General features: G+C 39.3%; 2 protein-coding genes across 6 annotated transcripts in view; one reads left to right on the top strand and one right to left on the bottom strand.

Annotated features, from left to right (window-relative positions):
* The window catches only part of npepps (aminopeptidase puromycin sensitive), a 208,030-nt gene extending 190,057 nt beyond the window's left edge, over positions 1-17,973 (bottom strand). For 4 of the 5 annotated variants that reach the window (XM_062448799.1, XM_062448803.1, XM_062448801.1 and 1 more), the window contains exons 1-3: positions 17,648-17,973; positions 12,641-12,731; positions 12,411-12,488 (exon numbers count right to left, since the gene is read on the bottom strand). In XM_062448799.1, coding sequence (XP_062304783.1) covers positions 12,411-12,488; positions 12,641-12,731; positions 17,648-17,770 — 292 coding nt within the window. In that variant the 5' untranslated portion in view covers positions 17,771-17,973. The remainder of the gene's footprint in view (positions 1-12,410; positions 12,489-12,640; positions 12,732-17,647) is intronic. The other variant, XM_062448800.1, reaches the window with a different exon arrangement.
* Positions 17,974-18,737: 764 nt separating this feature from the next.
* On the top strand, positions 18,738-21,114 carry LOC134009146 (uncharacterized). The gene is made up of 5 exons (XM_062448871.1): positions 18,738-18,884; positions 19,221-19,378; positions 19,490-19,549; positions 19,668-19,715; positions 19,962-21,114. The coding sequence occupies exons 1-5, from the start codon at positions 18,738-18,740 to the stop codon at positions 20,362-20,364; spliced, it is 816 nt and encodes a 271-aa protein (XP_062304855.1). The 3' UTR covers positions 20,365-21,114.
* Positions 21,115-22,037: the final 923 nt, after the last annotated feature.

Below are 22,037 nucleotides of genomic sequence, written 5' to 3'. Positions count from 1 at the left end.
CGTCGCATTACATAACTTTGTTCTGAAAAGGACTGGGTGTGCAGGCACACACAATTAGTTTCTACTCCATCTTGAAACTGTGAAACCTAGCAATGTTCACTATGACGAACGGTTGCTACATTACAAAAAACAAGAAAACAATCCGATTGGCCAATGCTAGCATTTAACGCTCCCTCATTTACATAAAGTTGAGAATATTTCAGCTTGCAAAAGTACGCTCGCCTTCCCACAATGCACTACGCAAGCGTTAACACCCGACTTAATTGAAAATGAATTGGAAGTCGACGCTCCACGCCGCCCGATCCGCTGTAGTGGACACGCACTGTAAGACTAATTGCAAACCAGCTACATATTTTCTCTTAAAAACGTACTGCCATTGTGTACTACTTATTGCCACTGTGTGCTGTTTCCGTTTTTTATCTCGCAGAACATCTGAGTATCTTTGGTATACTGCCCCACTATTTCTGTTGGTATTGAACCTTGCATACGAGTACATTTAAGGCCTAGGGAGACGTGCAAAGTACCCTCCAAAAGAACGCAGGATATGGACGGCAGCGGTTATGCATATGCATACTTAACGTGAAGTACATTTCTATGGACAGAGATATGTCTCAAAAGTATTCGTAAATGCAAGTACCATGATCCACAAATGTTTCACGATTTACAAATCCACAAAAACAAAATTCTTACTCGTGATTTATAAGTTGGCATTTACATAAATGTGCTATGATTTGTACACAGATGTCCATTTGTAAATATATTGTTTGTAATTTCTTAAAATACTTAACATTTCGTGTGTGCATTTCTCATGGTGTGTCATTTGTAAATCTACAATTCGCGTGTGAAGTGTTGAATCTGCATTTGTGGATCTCCCAATACACGCGTGCAATACTTCTTCCAATGACGTATTTTGGAGACATTCTTTTCGGTCTTTTGCGATCCACACACAAATAGCTTTTTGATCCACAAACACAACCCCCCCCCCCCTCCCCTTTCGACAGTGCCATCCGGTAGGTGGCAGTGTTGTCCTCTGCCCACTGGCTTTCCTTTGACTAAGCTATTAGCCCGAAAGCTAACGTTATGCTAGCAAGATTCAAAGGCAATAACATTGTGTACGGTTGACAAACAGTAAATACAATTGTACAGTATGTGTGACAAGAAGATTTGCTAGCTAACCAGCTATGTCACTGTCCCAAAATCAATATCAATTTTTTGGAAAATCAAATCGTTAGATAACTTCTGTGAGGGTTGCTCTGACCCTGTGTGCCAAATCTGGGGAAGATTGGATAGAAATTGAAGGAGTAGAGAAAAAACGTGTTCTCTTAAAATTCAAAATGGCAGAAAATCTATATAACCGGAAATTGACGTCAAAGGGTGTGTTGAACTCGTCTTGATCCAGGGAATCCAACAGTACCTCATTTTTGAAAATCGGTCATACTGTTCAAAAGTTACGTGTGTAAACACAAGTCCAACTTTGACCCATTGGTGGCACTAGAGTGCTCGAATGGGAGACATGAAACTTGGTGAATATAAAGAGGGGACTGTGCATAATGAGTGTGCCAAATTTCACAACTTTTCACTATACGGTTCCAGGGGCTGCCATAGACTACAATGGTAGAGGAAGATTAACTAGAGGGGGTGCAATTTCTGGGGAAATTGTAGGGTGTGCTTGCTTGCGTCGGTTGCACAAGGGTCCGTTTTTGAATGACATTTTTACAACTGATATTTCTGTATATTTTATATAAAAATGCGTACTTATTTATAAAGATTACATAGATTTAAAAGCTTCTTTTTTTTTGCTGCTCATTTTCAACTGAAAATACGAGTGAAGTGTAGAATGAAATAGATGGCTTCTAATTTCCCCTGCAAGAGGCAGCCTCATAGTTGAATAAAAACAAATACATTTGGCAGACCGGTGTAAAAATTCACCTAATCTCTATGACTTAAACGTCCTTTTAAGTGAGGGGAGTGCTGAACATGTTTTTCACCGTTTGACTTCCTAAACAGCTGTGTACAGTAGTTAGATGTTTTTGTAGTGTCTCGCGTAGGCTACAGCGTTGCAGTGAGCTACACTGGTTTGAAACCACAGGTAATGATAATTTCAGCAACAAATCGTTTACTTGTAATCTAATGTCATAATAAATCCTACAACGAACATGTATTTGTGAGGAATGTTTATTTTATTGATTGAAAACAGATGCATCATAGACCGCTGTAGTATGTGTTGCCCGGGTAACAGAGGCCAACGTCATGATGCTAATATTTCAGTGAAATAGACTATTGTTTCCAAAAGTAGATGTACTTCCTTAATAATATCAGCTTATATTGTACATTACACGTCACAATTGTGTGTCATATCACAGAGTAAAATTAGTAAATAGTTATCACCCTGGCCTCTTTGCTTGTGGCGTTTCTGCAGCTGCCTTGCAGTAAAGCAGTTAGCTTAGCTATCTCCCAGAAGCTGCTAAACTAATGTTCTGCTAGAGGTAGTCACGCGAGTTTGTGACGTTAGTGACGTAAGTGCGTCATTGACTGTGGCTAGCAATTTAGCCACAGTCACAAAAAAAGTGTTGCTTTGAAACTAAAATGGTGAGACAGTGTTAAAAGTATATCTGTCATTGTTATGCATTGCAATATTTTCTCACGGTTGAAAAAGGAGAAAAAAGAGTGATGAAAAGGGTATCTTATTTAATTTCATGTTAAAGCTTTATGTTAGATCTCAATGCTCTTAAGACAGTCGCCCCCATCACCCTGTGTGACTCCCCAGTCAACACTGGAGTCCTTCCGCTTCCTGGGCACTATCCTCTCCCAGGACCTTGAGTGGGAACTGAACATCAGCTCCCTCACCAAGAAAGCACAACAAAGGATGTACTTCCTACGGCAGCTGAAGAAATTCAACCTGCCAAAGACAATGATGGTGCACTTCTACACAGCCATCATTGAGTCCATCCTCACCTCCTCTATCACCATCTGGTACAATTTTGCCTCTGCCAAGGACAAGAGCAGACTGCAGCGTATCATCCGCGCTGCTGAGAAGGTGATTGGCTGCAATCTGCCTACCCTCGAGGACCCTGAGGCGAGCAAGGAAGATTGTGGCCGACTCCTTCCAGCCTGGACACACTTTCAGCCACTCCCCTCCGGCAGAAGGCTGCGGGTCCATCAGGACCAAAACCTCATGCCACACAAACAAGTTTCTTCCCATCCGCTGCTGGCCTCTTCAACAAGGCCAAGGACTCACACTGACTTGACCACTAATCACTTTATCTGCACAAGACACCTTGCACTGTGTTGCCCTATTTGTACTATAGCCATTTTATTTCATTCTAAATCTTTTACATTTTTATCCCCTTAGTATGAGTTAGACTTGTACACTTCTTATTTAAGATTCTTATGTTTAATGTGTGCACCTTCCTGCCACAGTAAATTCCTTGTCTGTGTGAAGTTTCTTGGCGAATAAAACCCATTCTGAAAAGTATTAATAATTGAAAGACGTAGAAACAGAAAAAAGTTGGGACAGTGAAGAGCGTTGGCCAATCGGATTGATTCCTTGTTTCTTGTAACGTAGCAACCGTTGGTCATTGTCAACATTTCTAACCTAGAATCTAGGTTTCAGTATCAAGATGGAGGCAAAACTAATCATGTGTGCCTGCACACCCAGTCCTGTTCAGACACTGAATTTAAAGATGACATAAATATAATAATCCATGGTGCAGGTTTGCCGATGTTGTCGTTGTCCCTGGTGAGTTTTTTTTATGCTTTTAAATTCAATCTCGTCACATTACGTGACTTTGTTGTGCAACTGCAAAAGCTACTCTAACTCTGATTAAAATGCTGCTGCAAAAAGGCTGAACTATTGTGGGTAGTAGATAAGATCATGTTACATCTAGCCAGCGGATCATGTATGTCAAAGCGGTATTTGTACAGAACACCGTACTGTAGGCGTGAATAATGCATGCATGTTCATCATCGTCATCCATCTTTAGCCGAAGCGAACCTAGAGAGAGGATTCAATGGGAGATTTCCTACAGTAAGCTAGATCTACTGCTTCAAATTGAAAACGGAGACGATTTTTTGATTACAGACAAGTTCCTTAACCTCTGTTGTCAATATCGCCGATATTGACAACAGTAAATACTGTTACGAAGCATTTGTTTGTAGGTAACGAACGATAGACGTAGCTAGCTATGTGACCTGGTTTCGCCATTCTATGGCAGCTATGATGACAGTCGTAGCTAGCGTTGTAAGCACTAGTCACTAGAATGGCCATAACTTTAAAACAAAAGATCATATTTCAAATCTGTCTGCTGTTCTACATTGCCCACACAATTATGTATATCAACTCTAACATGGCCTGTATCTTGTATCGAAAGTGCTCGAAAATTAGCTCGTCTAATGTATGGTGGACTGAGAAAACATTTGTCAAAGCGGAGCGAGCGGGAGAATTCCTACTGTTAGATTTACTGCTTCAAATTGAAAACGGACAAGATATTTAGAGTAAAGACAAGTTTCTTTACATCTGTGTTCAATATCGTCAACTAAAAGTAAAAACGTTTCAGTTACGAAGCCTTTGTTCGTAGTAACGCCAGCTGCAGTAAACCTTTCGTGACCCCGGTTTGGCTGTTCATGAGGGTCGGCTGTGACAGTGTTGAGCCTCGATTTGTGCACATTTTTGTGAAAATTGCTTAAAGAAAAATGATCTAGCTAGATTATGTACACTTTAAGCTCAATGTACATACCTTGTTTGGCCAATTTGGTCGATTGTGGAAAAAAGTAGAACCGTTTTTAGTTATGGAGAGCGCTAGCTTGGAATTGCGTTATCCCACTCATCACTTCAGTGTCCATAACTTTTAAACAAAATAGTCTATCTTAAATCTGTCTGCTGTTCTGAATTCACGACACAATTACGCACATTTCATACACTCTAAATACAAGCTAGAGGACAGGCTAAAGTGGTTAAAAATTAGGTTTTCTAAAAAAGTATTGACGGAGAAGAATTTTGTCAGAATGGCTCTGTGAAATCGTCTTGATAAAGGATGATTTGCCTAACAATCATACAAATATTTATATCATTAGAAAGCCCTACTTCTTGTCTTCAAAAAGGTATAAACAGTTCAGGTCTATTATTTGAAAAACTATGCATATTCAGGCAGGAAAGTGTTGAACACTGTCAAAAATTGACGCGGTGAGAAACTGTTCCGTCAGTGCATGACGTCACAATGGAATTTGACTTGAACATTCTGAACCATTGAAACCCATTCATTTTTTTTTAGCACTTTAAACTTTAATACCTTAACTTTAAAAGTTATCAATGAGGAAATTAATAGCACACTAGAGCAGTTCAGACTGTCAAATAAAGTTTGAACGGTGTTTCTAGCTTAAACGGTGTGAAACTAGTAGGCAAGCAAAAAAAGTGGGCGGAAGAGGAATAAAAACTAGAAAGTGCATTTCCTGCAGAAAATGCGTTGGAATGCTGAAAGCTGAAATTATTTTTTTTAAATTGCTGAAAATACAGAAATGAGAAAATACCCGCAAGCTGAAATGAATTTCAAAATGTGTGAGTCACACAAAAGAGGCAGTGTGGAAGCTGAACTGCATCATCTAACAAAGCTAAGTGCTTAAATACAATGGGGGAGAATAAGTTTGAACGTTGTGAAGCAATTGAAGAAATAGTTGAATTTCAAAAGGCAGTGTGGAAGCTGAACTGCATCATCTAACAAAGCTAAGAGCTAAAATAGCCTACAATGAGCCTATTGAGGAATCGCATAACTAATTACACATGTAAACGGAGTAATCGTAGCCTATTATTGGCATAAACCGACAATTGCTAGTAATCGGGTTTCTCGGGTAAGTGCATTTTCTACAGGAAATGCACTTACTAGTTTTTATTGTTGGAATGCTGCTTCAGCATTCCAAGTAAAGTTCTTTGAATCTTTATTCAACTTCTTCATATTATTATTATTCTATTTCTTCCGCGACACCTTTCAGCGCCTTCAAATCTTCAGCTATTAAACCCGTTCAACTATCAAAAAATTCAGCAGTTTCAGGCTATGACTGCTATATATTTTCAGCTTTGTACCTCTTATGCTTGAATTAATATAAATCAAGATTCATAATATTTTTTACATGGTTTTCCAATTGAGGTTTTTTTTCAATTCAGCTTTTTGATATCTATTCAACTTTTTTTAATATCACTGATTATGTTTCATGAGTTTTTCAAACCGTTTCTGAGATTTACATGGGTGTGTATGTGAGAGCCTAGAGTGCTGACTGAAACGCTTAGAGTGGGGGGGAGCTTCGAAATCAGTCTCAAAAAGTATTTCTAGTTTGCCAGCATTGCCTCAATTTTCACTCTTCATGCTTCATTTTTGGATCAATAGATAGCTAATTTTGTGTTGGTCGTAGACAGTTGTCTGTGGAATCCAACAGACTTACACATTTGTTCAGAGCCCCACGAAAGCGAGACAAAGTCCAACTCTCGCCCTATAGAGACCAATGCAAATCTGGTGACATATTTCTCAGAGAAAGCAGAAGTTACACGTTTTTGAAACTGCCGGTAGAGTCGTATTTATGACCGCACAGACATAAAGGATATCTCTGGCTTCGGCAAAGTCTTGGGTCTCGGAGAATATATATATATTTTTGATTGGACGTATAGTTTTGCGTCTAGGTTAATTTGTTTGAGGTGTGGATTCTAGCTACATTTCTGTTATTCGCTCTGCCCTCAGCGCGTTAGCAATCATAGCTGCACCCTCACCGTGGCAACCAAACAGACATGCGCCACTCAGTCTCTTACACAGGTGATTGGTATTAGCTTATTAGTGGAGACACTAGACAAGCTATTCAGTCAACTCGTCTCATTAAAAGACTAAGAGCACCTACTAATTCTGCAGATGCTGCTAATATCTATTTTACTAACTACAATCACCCTGGGATCTGCAATGGTGACCCCTTCATCTTCTGCCAGGAACCTCAGGGTTACCATGGATGACGAGCTCTCCCTCACAGCCCACATTGCTGCAGTCTCCCAGTCGTGTAGATTCACCCTCTACAACATCCGGAAGATCAGGAGATACCTGTCTAAGCATTCCACCCAGCTGCTAGTCTAAGCACTTGTCCTTTCCAAGTTGGACAACTGCAACTCGCTGCTCGCCGGTCTCCCAGCATGCGCAACCCGCCCCCTCCAGAGGATTCAGAACGCAGCAGCCCACCTGGTCTTCAATCTACCCAGACGCTCCCATGTTACCCCGCTCCTCATCTCCCTCCACTGGCTTCCCATCACGGCCCGTATCAGATTCAAGACCCTGGTACTGACCTTCCGAGCGGTGAACAGGACTGCACCCGACTACAAGTCTTTCCTCCAGCCTTACACCCCCACCCACCACCTACGGTCTTCTTTGGCAAGGGCACAACCTTTGTTCTCTCATATATATTTATTATTGCTTTTTCCCACCCCTAAGGATCCGTCAATATTTGGACTACATAGACAACGTAGGTGTCAAAAGTTTCGTCTTGGTAGCGATCGAGTTGCTTGTATTTTTATTTACGTTCTGTTGCATGGTTTAAGTTGAAATTACGTTTTTGTGGCGAAAAGTGAAGCTAACGGTGGCTAACTTTCTAGCCACAGTCACTGACACTACTAACGTCACTAACATCACGAAAACCCGCGTGACTACCTCTAGCAGAACATTAGTTTAGCAGCTTGTTAACTTCTGGGTGACAGCTAGGCTAACTATAGCTTTACTGCAAGGCAGCTGCAGCCACAAGCAAAGAAGCCAGGGTTTTAACTATTTGCTCATTTTACTTTGTGACATGAAACAATTGTGAAGTGTAATGTACAATATAAGCTGATATTATTAAGGAAGTACATCAACTTTCGGAAACAGTAGTGTACTATTTCACTGAAGCATTAGCATCATGACATTAGCCTCTTGCCTGGGAAACACATACTACAGCGGTCTATGATGCATCTGTTTTCAATCGTTAAAATAAACATTCCTCACAAATACATTTTCGTTGTAGGATTTATTATGACATTAGATTACAAGTAAACGATTTGTTGCTGAAATTATCATTACCTGTGGTTTCAAACCAGTGTAGCTCACTGCAACGCTGTAGCCTACGCAAGACACACTAGTAGCTAACAAAAACATCTCCACAGCTGTTTAGGAAGTCAAACGGCGACAGAACATGTTTGGCACTCCTTAAATCAAAAGTCTTTCAATAGGTGAAACTATCTGACTAACTTGAACTTCATTACCACAGCCTAAATTTTGTCAATCTGTTAATGAAAATAATTAATTTCAGCCTAAACCGTACAACGGAACGAACACAGCAGTAGTCTAGTAATGTACTGTAGTAGTACAATTTACCGGGGCAGCTTCTCCACACAGGGCTATATCGCATTTTGCGTTGTTACTGACAATGATCGCTACCAGTGAGCTTTTTATGAATGAGCGATTTTCCACTAAATAAATGTCAAGCTTATTTACGTTTTTGGGGGCATATTTTCAGTTAGCTGATGGTACTGTTTGAATCGGGATTCCATCTTCTACTGCCGGTAACGTCGTAGAATAATCTTCAAAGGGGGTTCTTTATTAATGAATGAATGCAATATGAGTAGGCTAAATGCCTGAAAATATCACGAGAAGGGAAAACTTAAAAGGACGTTTAAGTCATAGAGATTAGGTCAATTTTGACACCGGTCTGCCAAATGTATTCGTTTTGATTCAGCTATGAGGCTGCCTCTTGCAGGGGAAATGAGAAGACAGCTATTTCATTCTACACTTCACTCGTATTTTGAGTTGTAAAAATGAGCAGCAAAAAAATGATGCTTTTAAATCTATGTAATCTTTATAAATAATAAGTAGGCCCTATGCATTTTTATATAAAATATACAGAAATATCAGTTGTAAAAATGTCATTAAAAAACGGACCCCTGTGCAACCGACGCAAGCAAGCACTATTTCCCCAGAAATTGTCCCCTCTCTAGTTCCTAAGTGTTTTATAAAAACGTTGTGTTATGTAATGTTAAGTCAAATAAATCAATCATCATTTTAATGAAAACATTTTAAAATCATTACAAACTTGTCAATTTCTCTTATTTAGTTTCAAGTTTGAGTGTTGGTAAGAAAAATGATACAAAAGATGGTTTTTATGGTAATCCTGAAAATGTCCTTCCGTCTAACAGTATGTAATTGCGGCTAACAATGACACAGCCAAGTAATTTTACCCTGTGTAATTTTGTGTTAAATTACACAAATCTGTTATTTGTTGAGTTAAGGATACATCAATAGTATTGTTTACTAGAAAACATTTTTTTAATTCCCCAAAAAATTACGATTTGATTTTGAATTAAGAGTTATCGACAGCCAGAAATGAGCCCATGTGTATGAAATTCCAAATTGATTATATTAGTTGGGAGTAAAATTTATCCGTCATTCACCCATATACTGTTACTGTTCGTGCTTCAAAATTATACCGTGATATACATTTTAGGCCATACCGCCCAGCCCTATTACAAGCCTGAACTTAATGTCTTCAAAATAAGAAATGTTTTACTTGTGGGCAAAGTATTACATTCATAAATATGTCAACAAGTGTAGTTGGCTGAAAAGGTTTAATCAAACTCTAGACAAGCCATTGCTTGGTTTGCCGCAATGTTTTATTTTCAATGTTAATATTTTAGGATGGGAGGCACACTTCCCAGATTTCAAAATGTTTCCTGAGCCGAGTTAACAGTCTTGATTACCCTAAATCATCTTTGGTGACAGCCATAATGCATTTAGTTATGATCATAACAAAATATGTCAGTCCAGATAATCTAATTAGCATTAGTTTCCATCAATACAATACAAGAGAAGATAAAGGATTACTACAATGTGGGAATTAGGCGAGGATAAGAAAAAAACAAAGCCTCTTTATTCGTATTGATTTTACCCATTGACAAGTGAAACAGTATGTTGGTTACATACAAAGTGATAGTCTAATGGCTAATCACTTCCGTCAATGAAGTCTCATCTTGACACTTTCTGCTGGATTTAAAAGGCAAAGACACACTGACAACAGACATCCCAACATTCTAATGTTGGCTGTTGCATTTTTACAGAAAAAGGTGAGTGCACAGACAAGTTGTGACAATAGCTGAATAAACATTCCTAACTGGCACAGTTAGCTAACCAGCTACAGCAAATGGCATGTGGTCAGATAAGGCAACATTTTAGAGATGTAACAAGCAAACTAGCTAAAAGGAGAGAACACATTAGTCCTGTCTTAGCTACTTTACACTGGCTCCCTGTTACCTTCAGAATTAACTAACATACAAAGCTCTAAACGGACAAGGACCTAGCTACATTGCTAATTCTCTTTCTAACTACACACCAGCTAAAACACTGCGATCCTCAAATGCAGGCCTATTAGAGGTCACCAGAAGCAGTCATAAGAAGATTGGTGATGCGGCCTTTGTCAATTACGCCCCAAAACTATGGAACACATTACCCATAAATGTTAGGGAAGCAAACACTATACATTTTCAAAAGACAGCTTAAAAATCTTTTTACCAAAGCATTTAACTAATTTTATCTCAGTAGGGTTTTATTACTTTTATTAGTTGTATTATTGTTTTTAGATTTTTTGGATTCCCGCAAAGACTGCGGCGTATTCTTGACTTGTATTATTGTTTTTATTGATCGTGTTTTGGATTCCCGCAAAGATTGAAGCCTGTGTTTTGTTACATTTTATTTATATTGGGAAACCACAAAGACGGCTTGTAATCAAAACGTTTGAGCAACATAGGTTCTGGACTGCTGCAAAAGGTCAGATTGTTCTGGATTACCGCAAAGTAGGGCTGCAACGATTAGTCGACATTATCGACAACGTTGACAATAAAAAATTGTCGACAAATATTTCTGTTGTCGACAAATCGTTTGATCTCATAGGACCTATTTTAAGTGCCTGCAATAACGTGATTTGACCAGTGCTGCGCTGTAGCGCTAGACTAATGCAGCCCTCCCGTATGCTATCCAATAGAAGAAAACAGCGCTAAAATGTCAACGTGCAAACAGAGCAGAACAAGTCGCGGCACAAAAAATATTATCATCTGTAATGTGTGCAAGGCAGAACTTGCTTTCCATGGGAGCACAACGTGCATGCTGGAACATTTAAAAAGGAAACATCCCGGCACGAGAGGAGATGGAAACAGTGAGTGTGCTCCAGCTGGAACTAAGCAAGATGGCCAGTTAGCGACACCAGTTGATAAAAACGCATTACGCAGTATTTCACGCATACTAACACCGTAGCAACATGTCCACAGACAGCAGTTTGACATGCATTACAGACATAAAGCAAGGAATGTAAACAAATCTCTTAAATTAGGCAGCAGCATTAAGAGCTTCATTTGTAAGACAACAGGGTTATGTTCAATGAAAAACAGTGAGTAATTGGACAAAAAGAGATTGGCCTGTTCAGTTGGCTCAAAATGTCATTAAAAAAAATAATCAAAAGCTGAAGTAATTTCCTGGTTTTATTTATTAGTTAGAATAAGTATAAGTCAATGTTTTAACAAATTGCAAAAGCTGAATAATCATTCAAAGCCGACTGATTAATCGGTGAAAAAAACAGATGATTAGTCGAATAATCGTTCTAATAATCGTTAGATTAGTCGATTATCAAAATAATCGTTTGTTGCAGCCCTACAGCAAAGACTGCGGCCTGTGTTCAGAAGGGTTTTATTACTTTTAATATTATTTGTATTGATTATTTGTAAAGCACTTTGAGCTACAATTCTTGTATGAAATGTGCTAGATAAATAAAGTCTTATTATTATTATTAACTAATCGCAAACGTTACAGGACTGGGATTTAATTCCAGAAGCTGAGGCATTAAAAAGTGTTTTTATTATTTTCAATACTTATCAATTCCAGTGAAATTCAAGTTTGAGCAACTTATGCTACAATATGATGCTGTAACGGCTTTTAAGACTTTTAAGGGGAGTCAGGTGGCTGAGCGGTTAGGGAATCGGGCTAGTAATCTGAAGGTTGTTGGTTCGATTACCGGCCGTGAAAAATGACGTTGTGTCCTTGGGCAAGGCACTTCACCCTACTTGCCTCTGGGAAAATGTCCCTGTACTTACTGTAAGTCGCTCTGGATAAGAGCGTCTGCTAAATGACTAAATGTAAATGTAAGACTTTGCCGAGCACAGGCTAATGTCAGCTACATTTTTAATAATTAGCTTGAAATTCATGTTAAATATTTAGAGCTCTTTGGTTTTATGATACAGCAAACAAAAGAAATACAATATATATTTTGGTATTTCTGTATGTACAAATACATACAATACACATTTTTGGGGAGAAAAATGTTCCCTGAAAAAAGAAAGGACACCCATTTTTTTCGATAGAAAGATTCACATTTACCTTTCTGAAGAGCACTAGGGAATGAAAGTGTGACCTTCTCATCCTCATTTTGATAGTTGAATCCTGTAGCATTAATTTCTAAAAAAGAAAGCAAAATCACGTCTGGCACCCTTTATTAGAGATTATTTGTTGATATATTAAACTGAGCAGTCATGACGATTCAAGAGATTGTCTAAGTTTTATATGCACATAAAATATATGCCAATTGAGAAATTTTGAAATATTCTCACCCTCACCTTCCCCTCCCTCTGGTGCAAAGGATGCAGTGATAATGTCAATGTCAGCACAGTTCATCACAATTTGATTTGTGGCCTGTATAACCTGCAATGATCAAAACAAGGAGTAGGCAAAACAATTAAACACATTGACATATGTTACAACTGTCAACAATAACTTAAGGTAATATGTTTTTAGGAACTCACGAATTGATAGGACATTTGTGACAGCGAAACCAATGTGATCCGACAGATAAAATAGGCCAAACCATTTTGAACTGAATATTACTAGAGTGAGCTAGTGGAGCATTTTCATGCTCTGAAGAAATCAATTTATTGAGTAAAAAGGTTGCGATCTTGCGGGGAGGGGGAGTAAATAGTTTGACGTCTTGGCAGATATGTCCATTACATGCGCAGCCAAACACCATTTTAAAAAGTAGGTAAACAGAGGCGGAAGCTGAAAGGTCTTGAGGAGGTCATATGCGACTAATGATTTAGCAAACATTAAGGCCAGACACCACAGGTTAATAGGGTAAAACATTTAACTAAAAGATATCACCACTAAACTTCCCCAGTTGATTACTTATATCAAGACAATGTTTTTTTGCATTACAAGTTTTCTGAATATTTTATTTGGATATGCAAATTGTATGCAAATGAGGCATAATTTAATTAAATATGCGTACTTTTCCATAACTGAAATCTGATTATTGGTTAATGCTAGGTAAAAACTTTTTGTGTCCTTTTGTTGATACTTTGAATATGAAGTTTTTTACAGAGGATATTTTTGATATCTCTTTTTATCACTTCAGAAATCAGAAAATACTGTCAACACTCATAAAAAAACGATTTTCGCCACTTTTTTTGAATAAAACTCCCAATAAATCAGGCTCTGAAATATTTATAAACAAACCCCTCTGTAAATCCCTAGACAAAGTAAATAGGAATATAAATATAAAGTTTGATGTCTGTAAGTACTACATAAGTGGAGATTTCACGCTCAGAGCATGAGAAAAACCTCATTTTGAGAAAACGGCCTTTGAAAAATATGTGTTGTAAAATTTTATACAAATGTATTTGAAAGCAGTATTTACAGACATAATATCTCATCAAGATCTTAGCAACAACAACAGACAACATCCCAAACACATTAAAACTGAAAACTGAACCAGCATTGGCCTTTAACTGAACAGAACTGTAGTAAAATACACCCGCATAGACACACACTGCTACTAGAACTGCCACACTGATTTGGTGGTTGTCCATCCTGCTTAACTTAACTTAACCTAGTTAGCCTAATCATTGTGTTTGCAGCCTAGTGCTCCATGCCTGCTCCATATGTAACCCCCTCATCCACTTCCTGCTTGTGTCTTTTCAGTTTTTTTTCTGTGCTCAGACACTTGCGCCTATGTTTCATGCTGGCGGTAACAGCCTCAGCTTTTGCAATTCTGAAACGATCAGTTTCCCTCATTGCATCCACAGTAACAATAGTGCTCTGAAGCCACAACCTCTCCATCACAGTGAGCATGGCAGAGGCACCTTCATTAAAAGTAGAGATGGCCATACTGGCTGCTGCCTCAACCCTGCTTTTCCCTACAAAGACTGTTTTTGGACACCGCGCCCATATAACGGAGTTGAGGCACTCGTTTGTATTCTGAGTGCCTCCATGCTGCATTCGCTGCAGCAGGCTGTCACTCGACATGCGGTGGTATACTGGAATAAGCTGCTTCCCCACCTCTCGTGTTAAAAAGTTTCCAGCATGGTGTGTATGGCTACCTGGTGTTTCCTCATTCTCCTCTGCCTTCCTGTACCAACACCAGGAGGGATTGCACCTGGTGTGCAAGGGGTTGTCATCAGTGGACATACAGTGGAGGAGACTTGCCCATATTGCTGCCTTCATCCCATCTATTGAACCCTGGTTGTTCAGTATTGCCCCCCTGTAATAATTCTGTAATGTTTTACATTTACTTGCAGTCAGCTTTCCCACACCCTTTCCTCCTAACTTCGCCTGTGCACTCAGTTTTCTCAATGCTGTTCCCATTCGCTTGTGAGCATGATTGATGCACTCCAATTTGACAATTTCATGCCCAGGGTATGGGTTCAGTGCAACTACCTGCCTAAATGCTGCACTATCCCCATCTGACAGCATCTCAGTGTACCGCACCTGGTGGCGAGTCACAGACCTGGCCCACATCCTCTTTGCTGACTCCTGCTCCATTGCCTTACTAGATCCAGCAAAGTTTTTAGCACAGTCATTGTGTGTCTCTCTCCAGCTGTCAAACTCCTGCTCTGTTATTTTATTCTCTCGCTTGGCATTGTCCTTCAGAGCACAAGCATGACAATAAGAGGATAGGACCTCATAGTCTATCACCAGTCCTGAAAGGAGGTCAATGCACACACCAATCCCATAGTGAGAGGTGAAGCCTCTTTTCTGCCAGGTGCCGTCAAAAGACACGCTGATGTTGATTACTGCGTCTGCATCCTCCCTCAGCAACTCTGCCACTTCTGGGTCAACATCTGCGTAAGCCTGCCTGATCTGCTCCCTGGTCTTGTGAAGTGACTCCAGCCCTCTCTCAATTTCTGCCACTAAAATGAAATGTATAGTGTATAACAAACTGTTCACCTGGTTAAGTTTTGTTGATACAGTATACATGTATTTTTACTTTGTGGGAGAAGTATGACACACAATAAGAATAACCTCTCTCCCTCGCATCCTTTGTAAGCTGCCCCCATGTCCTATCCAAATCACATACTAATTGTGTGTTATGTTTCTGCCACAAAAGGAAAAATAAATGTGTACTGGTAGGCTACATTATTTAAATATGTTTCATCTTTCTTCACTTTGACATCGAAAGGAAAAGTCTGTCCTATAAAAGTAAAACTGACCACATAATGCTTTTATGAATGAAATATTACTTTATTATTTTGTAACCAGATAGATTGAGGCTACAGTGGAGCCATCAGTAATATAGGGGAGGGGGGAGAAGAAACACAACAATGCCACACTTCATAAGTTTTCAATAGTGCCACCAATTTTACAGCTTGAGTGAGAGAGATGCATTTATTGCTCCCCCATAACTTAAGGTTTTCTTTATCTAAACCCTGTTTCCATACCTGTCACTCTCTTGTCATGTCTCTGATAGGTTTTCAGATGAAGTGCAGGTATCCCTAACACTTTACCTATTTTCTTTAGAGCAGCATACCCCATCCCTAACTCATGCGCTAAGAGCACCATTCGCACATTCACATCAAACGCGACGTCGTTCCTGGTTCCGTCTTGAAGACGCGTAGATGTGTAGACACTTTTGCGGTACCTCTCTCTTTCACACAGACTACACTCAAGTAGTAAACTGCTGCAGAACCCATGATTCTGCGGATCTATATTAATTTTAAGGCCTGTCCCTGCGCAATTAGGACAGATTAACTCACTGACAAGTTCATTCAAACGCGCTACATGAATGATCAGCCACTGCTGTGTGGCGCGTTCTTCACCCTCGCTATCTCCTAATTTACTGAATGACAATTTACGTTTGGATGCACTTTGTGAAGGAATTTCATTATCTGTTTCGATTGTTGGTCTTATTTGTCTTCTTGCTAGTAATAATTGTTGTCGTCTTTTCTGAGAGGGTTTTGTCTTCGTTGATATTGGCATTTTTAGATTTAAAGGTCCCGTTAAAAGGCAAGCTAAACAGGAAGTGTCAGAACACGTCACGTGATGCATTTGAACGAATCACGTTGTCAGAAATGGATACTAGCCAATGGGATTTCGTTTCGAGGTCTAAACCCGCCTTTGTACTTTCACGATTGGTGGTTGGTACAAAGGAAATGACCATGTTTGGATCCGATAATACCGTGCAGGAGAAAGAGAGCTTTCCAACGATACCATTGATGACATGGTGCAGACAACGGTCGCAGTACTGTACGTTACGTTAGAATGCTAACTTTTGTTGAATTTGTGAGAAATCTGCCGACGCAAAGAGACAAAGTGTACTAAAATAAACACCTAAATGTGTATTTTGGATGTTTGCTTTCAATTAGTTTGAAAATAGACATGTTTTAGAAGCAAAATAGCCAAAAATCTCAAAATTGACCAGTCGATGATAAAACGATATTTTTGCCTGCCGTGTCTGGCCTTAACTCGTATTCTAATACAATTTGCTGCACTTAGCTCACAGCGGACCTGGCAATATTTAGCTGTTGCCACTCAGCTACTGGTTAATAGCTAGCTAGTTAACGTATTTGACAAGTTGATGTGTTGTCATCTACGTATGTAGCACATAGGAGGGAGCACAAAGGGAGTTTTGGATACAATGAATTATGTACAGTATAGCTAGACGAGCGAGCTAGCTAGTTAAGGCGAAGTGAAGTTGCGTGCTAAAGACAGAGCTACACTAATAGTGTAACAGTACAGTCAGTAGTCAATAGATAGTGAATTGCTACAATTGGCAGTTAATTAAAAATAATAATTCAATCACGTTATACCTCTAGCTATCTGGCAACGTAGATGGCTAGAGGACCAGTCAACCAACTAAATACTGAAGTATAGTTTACAGGTTAAGTAATCTAGCAAGCTAAACTGATAACGAGTTAGCTAGGCTAGCTCCACCCGTTTCTCCCTAGCCAAACTGCAGACAGTACAGTAGCCACTGTGTGTACTGTCCTAGTAGTAGCTAGATTGCTACATTAATTAGCAACCTATTTTCTAACCGTCTACTGTTATGGATAGGAAGCTAAGTACGAGAGTGACACAATATGGTAGACTAACTACGAGTTAGCTAGACTAGTGCTAGAACATTAACTAAGCGTTTGGTTTTGTTCATCCTGGGGTTTGTTTCAGAAAAAGGCTAGCTCTAGCTAGCGTGTTATTCACTGATTTGCTACTGGAGCTGATGAGCTAGCAGCTATTAAACAAGCAAGGTTCCGTTGCTTTGGCCACTCAAACGTTGTCATTTAGCTGCACAGTTGGCCAGACGTTAGCCACAAATATAGACTACTACCACTACTTTCATTGTATCAATTTACCTCCACCACCGCCTCCAGCTTGCCCTCAAACGTGAAGTCGATGAGGTCGGGCTTCAAGCACAACCCGTAGTTGACTGGGTAGACGTCTGTGGGCAAACGTATGAAGGGCCTCCTTTCAGGCATGGTGTCTATATTTTGTTTTTGCGCTAGCGAAGACTATACGGTGCAATTTGATTACTTTAATTGTTTTGGAGTTAAGCAAATGTACTTTCTAAGATAGTTTACACGATTGATTGCGAAACCTTTCTGTCCAGAACTATTAACATGAAATTCCCAGAAACGCTGCCAGCTACCGTCCTTCCCTCTTACTTCAAATCAACCGTATCAGTCAGAGACAGCGCCGACAGAATGGAAAACGTAATCACGTTGCAGGGAACGGAACAGGGGGCGTGTCTTAATGTTTATGGCATCTTTTCCTCAATTCAATCGAAGTTGTTTAACTCTCCGCGAAGGACTGTGCGATTGGAACACAAACAAAATTGCAGTATTTTTTTACATTACATTCGCGACTGTATTTGTGATCATTTAAATAACAAACTAGATGTTACAATTTCTGGGGAAATTGTGAGATGTTGCAGCAATGTATTTTACTATATCACCTCCAAACCTATTATTTAACTAACTAGTGCACAGTGCCCGTGATGCAGTTGGTTATTAAGATGTCAGTGAAACACAAAAATACATATTACTTGAATTATAGATGTGACCGTGACAAAATTGGTGAGGCACACAGAGAGATTCCTGGAATTATTAGGTGCGTTCGACATTAACTGACTTAAGTCACTTAAGAATTCATGCAGCGCTGCAGCCGGCTGCAGGCGGCTGACTTGAAACAGTGAATTCTGGTTAGACTTTTTGTCCGACTTGAGAAGGCGCCGAGGCTTGGTCACTGTGACGTAGCCATCAAAGTACCGTGAGATCGATTAGAGAACTGCCGGCTGTGTAGCCGAGCGCGTTCGACATGACCTGACTTCATGCAGCCTGCAGCCGGCTGCAGCGCTGCATGAAGTCACATGCGTCGCCATTTTGATATCGAGGTGAACGAAAACGAGGCTTGGGAGGACAACAAACCAGACTCCAGTCAAGTGTGATGTCCTACTGCTGCGTCCCCAAGTGCAATTCCAACAAAAAGAAGGACTCTTGCAAACTGAAAACATTTCACCGCTTCCCTGTCAATTCCGCAATTCGTCAAGAATGGGTTGTTAAAATAAGGAGAGATATTGGGCCGCATTTTAAGGTAAGTCAATAATGTACAAAGGCTAGCTACTGTAATACCAACCCCAGAGCTAACTAGTTTGTGAATGTTTGGTGTAAATAAACAACTTTCGGGATTAATAATAATGTTACTCAAGCAAAACTAGTCAACACAATACATTAACACAATAAAGGAAACTATTATTAGATATTGTTAGGTAACGTTATTGACACCAGACAAGCCAGCTAGCAAATGTTATCTACGCTAGCTAGCAAGCATGGCACGAAGACACCAGCCAAATGCAAGTCGGGCTGGCTAGATTTGTAGCTATCAATTACTGATTTGTTTTGATGCTAGTTATGATCATTGTTTTTACAGATCGCAAATAACACGAGAGTGTGTTCCGATCACTTCCCCGAAGAGTCCTTCACAAAGACGCTATGTGGCATCAGGAAACTGAAGGAGGGGGTTGTACCAACAGTTTTTACATGGTCCTCGATCAAGCCTGGCAGGCGGAAGATTGTTAGAACAGCAAGGTATTTATTTTTGGCAATGTTTAACCTTCGTCCAACAGTCAGTATTGATCAGTGACTATCGATTTAACTAAATACTACTGAATTGAATTAATGTGACAGTTTGTTTTTCAGTCATGTTGCCACTGCCACAGGTGGAGAGGATGCACTGGGTGAAGAATCAGATGAGTCAAGGTAAAACACCCAAAGCCTATATGAGCTAATTGGTTAAATCTAACGTACATACATTTTCTGCTATCACTTTCATTTGTTCCTTATACATAAATAACGTTATATTTGATCGTATCTGCAGTCACTCAGTGGGACAAGACCCCCAAGAGGACATTGCCTGCACATCAAGGTGAGCCTTATCTATGGTAATTTTGTTGCATTGTCACACTAGATTCAGTTGAGATTATTTGAATGAAATGCTTGTGATTAAGAAAGGCATACCTACAGAACAGAAGCATTTAATTCAAATAATCACTGGAAAAAAAACAAGCGTGGCAGTAAATATTTAAGATAGTTGTTTTGTTTGTGGAGGAGGAACTCATGTTTGTTCTTGTAAAGCATCTTACCATTTATTTTTTTAACCTTGCCATTCCAGCGAAGTAGAGACAAGCTTGCCATACGCAGATCATGACTATACTCAGCGGCCCCTGTCCTTAGAGGAGCAGCTTCAAGAGGCCTGCAAGACCATCGCTCTCCAGGAAGAAGAAATATCGACACTTCGTAGCAACCAGTTCCTCCTCAAACGCTTTCAGTGTGATGACAAACAAATCCAGTTCTACACAGGATTCAGAGACTATAGTACACTCAAATCTGTGTTTACAGCTTTACAACCTACAGCTGAGCACATGGTGAGATGGAGTCAAGCACAGAAGGTAAAGCAAGCCGGTGAGCACATTGACCAATTTATTCTTTATCTTTGCCGTGTGAGACTGGGCTGTCTACAGCAGGACCTCGCTAATCGCTTTAACGTATCACAATCAACTGTCAGCAGAATATGAATCACCTGGACAAACTTCCTCTACTTCATGTTGGGATCGCTCCTTATTTGTCCTTCAAGAGAGTCTGTAAATGATCTTATGCCTCAATGCTTCAAAAGTACATTCCCAAAAACCAGTTATTTTAGATTGCACAGAGATACATGTACAAAAACCAAGCTCAAAAGTACTGAATTCAGAAATTTACTCCCATTATAAAGGAACTACAACCTTAAAGTCCCTAATTGGTATAAGTCCGTCAGGTTTAATTACATTTGTTAGTGACCTATATACAGGATCGATATCAGATAAGGAAATTACCAGGAAGTCAGGCATTCTCTCTTTGCTCGAGGAAGGGGATCAAGTGATGGCAGATAAGGGGTTCCTTATTGGAGACCTTTTGTCTGACATCAATGCTAGTTTAGTTATTCCACCCTTTCTGGGTGCAAAAGCACAGTTCAGTGAGGAGGAGGTGCGGCAGACACAGGAAATCGCCCGCCTTAGAATTCATGTCGAACGGGCCACAAGAAGAATAAAAGAATATCACATTTTTGATAGAACATTACACATGACAGTTATGGGGTCTGTTAACCAACTGTGGTCTGTGTGTGCCAGCCTTACAAATCTTCAAGGACCATTGTTCTGAACTTGAAGTAACAATCAAAAACATGTAAACTGAGGAATACCTGGACTTATGAATGATGAAATACATTTATTGCAAAGATATTTAGAATTAAAACTCAGGTCATTTTCATTAAATGTGTATACAATAAAGAGTGGAAAATACATTGTGTGTGGTAGTTATTTCATTTTACTTATATATATATATATATATATATACACACACACATCTTTTGGATTACTGATTTACTTAGTTTTCACTGCAAAAACTCCTGCTCTAACCAAGACATATAATCTTATATCCAGCCAAAAAGTCTTATTGAGCTTATTTTGAGAATAATATACTAGGCAAGAGCAGATTGTGTAAGATCATTTTGATTATTTTAGGAATATTTTTCTTTTCTTACTTAGTTAGTATATCTTAAAGTTAGTTATTTTTATGTACATCAAGCAAAATTACTGTTAGAGACAGCAATTGAGGTATTTTAAATGGATTTATAGCTGTTAGAGACTGGTTTCAAGACGGCCCAGTAACAACTGCTAAAATAACAAGTCAATTCCAAATACTGCTGTTGTGTCAACAACACATTTATTTACAAGCCGTAACAAATCATTTCATCAGTATCAAGTCACCACACACCTTCCAAAACTTACAGTATGGTTATTCATTTCCAGTTTTAAGTGCAATTACATCATCAAGGTTATATTTTGTCAAAACATACAAATTGCTTTGAAAATTAATTTCATAATATGATGTATAATCAACTAGCTTTTCAGCATCTTGGAACTCTGGCCTGTGCAAGATTAGGTACAGCAACTTCAAATGCCAAAAGATCTCTATTCCAACCCAGAGTCTCGTAAAGGTGATATTCAAAACAATACAATAAACTGTCTATCACATAAATGTTTTTTATAAGTCCAAAAACAGGTACTGTCTCATTTGCATTAGTAATTATCAAAGACTGTTCACGGATGTACTTGTTACCATTGAGAATCAGACACTTAACACTGATTGCATGTTGAATGCCATCGATCCCCAAAAAATCTCTCGTCTTTTCTGTGATGTAATCCATATT

The sequence above is a fragment of the Osmerus eperlanus genome, chromosome 22 (genome assembly GCF_963692335.1).
Source record: "Osmerus eperlanus chromosome 22, fOsmEpe2.1, whole genome shotgun sequence".
In the NCBI taxonomy this organism is placed as follows: Eukaryota; Metazoa; Chordata; class Actinopteri; order Osmeriformes; family Osmeridae; genus Osmerus; species Osmerus eperlanus.
This window is presented reverse-complemented; position numbering and strand designations above follow the sequence as displayed.

Excerpts from the sequence above, each read along its gene's own strand:
- LOC134009146 (XM_062448871.1), top strand. The coding sequence starts at position 18,738 with ATGTCCTACTGCTGCGTCCCCAAGTGCAATTCCAACAAAAAGAAGGAC. Across the intron at positions 19,379-19,489 it reads AAGATTGTTAGAACAGCAAG|TCATGTTGCCACTGCCACAG; the intron begins GTATTTATTTTT and ends TTTGTTTTTCAG. Across the intron at positions 19,550-19,667 it reads GAAGAATCAGATGAGTCAAG|TCACTCAGTGGGACAAGACC; the intron begins GTAAAACACCCA and ends TCGTATCTGCAG.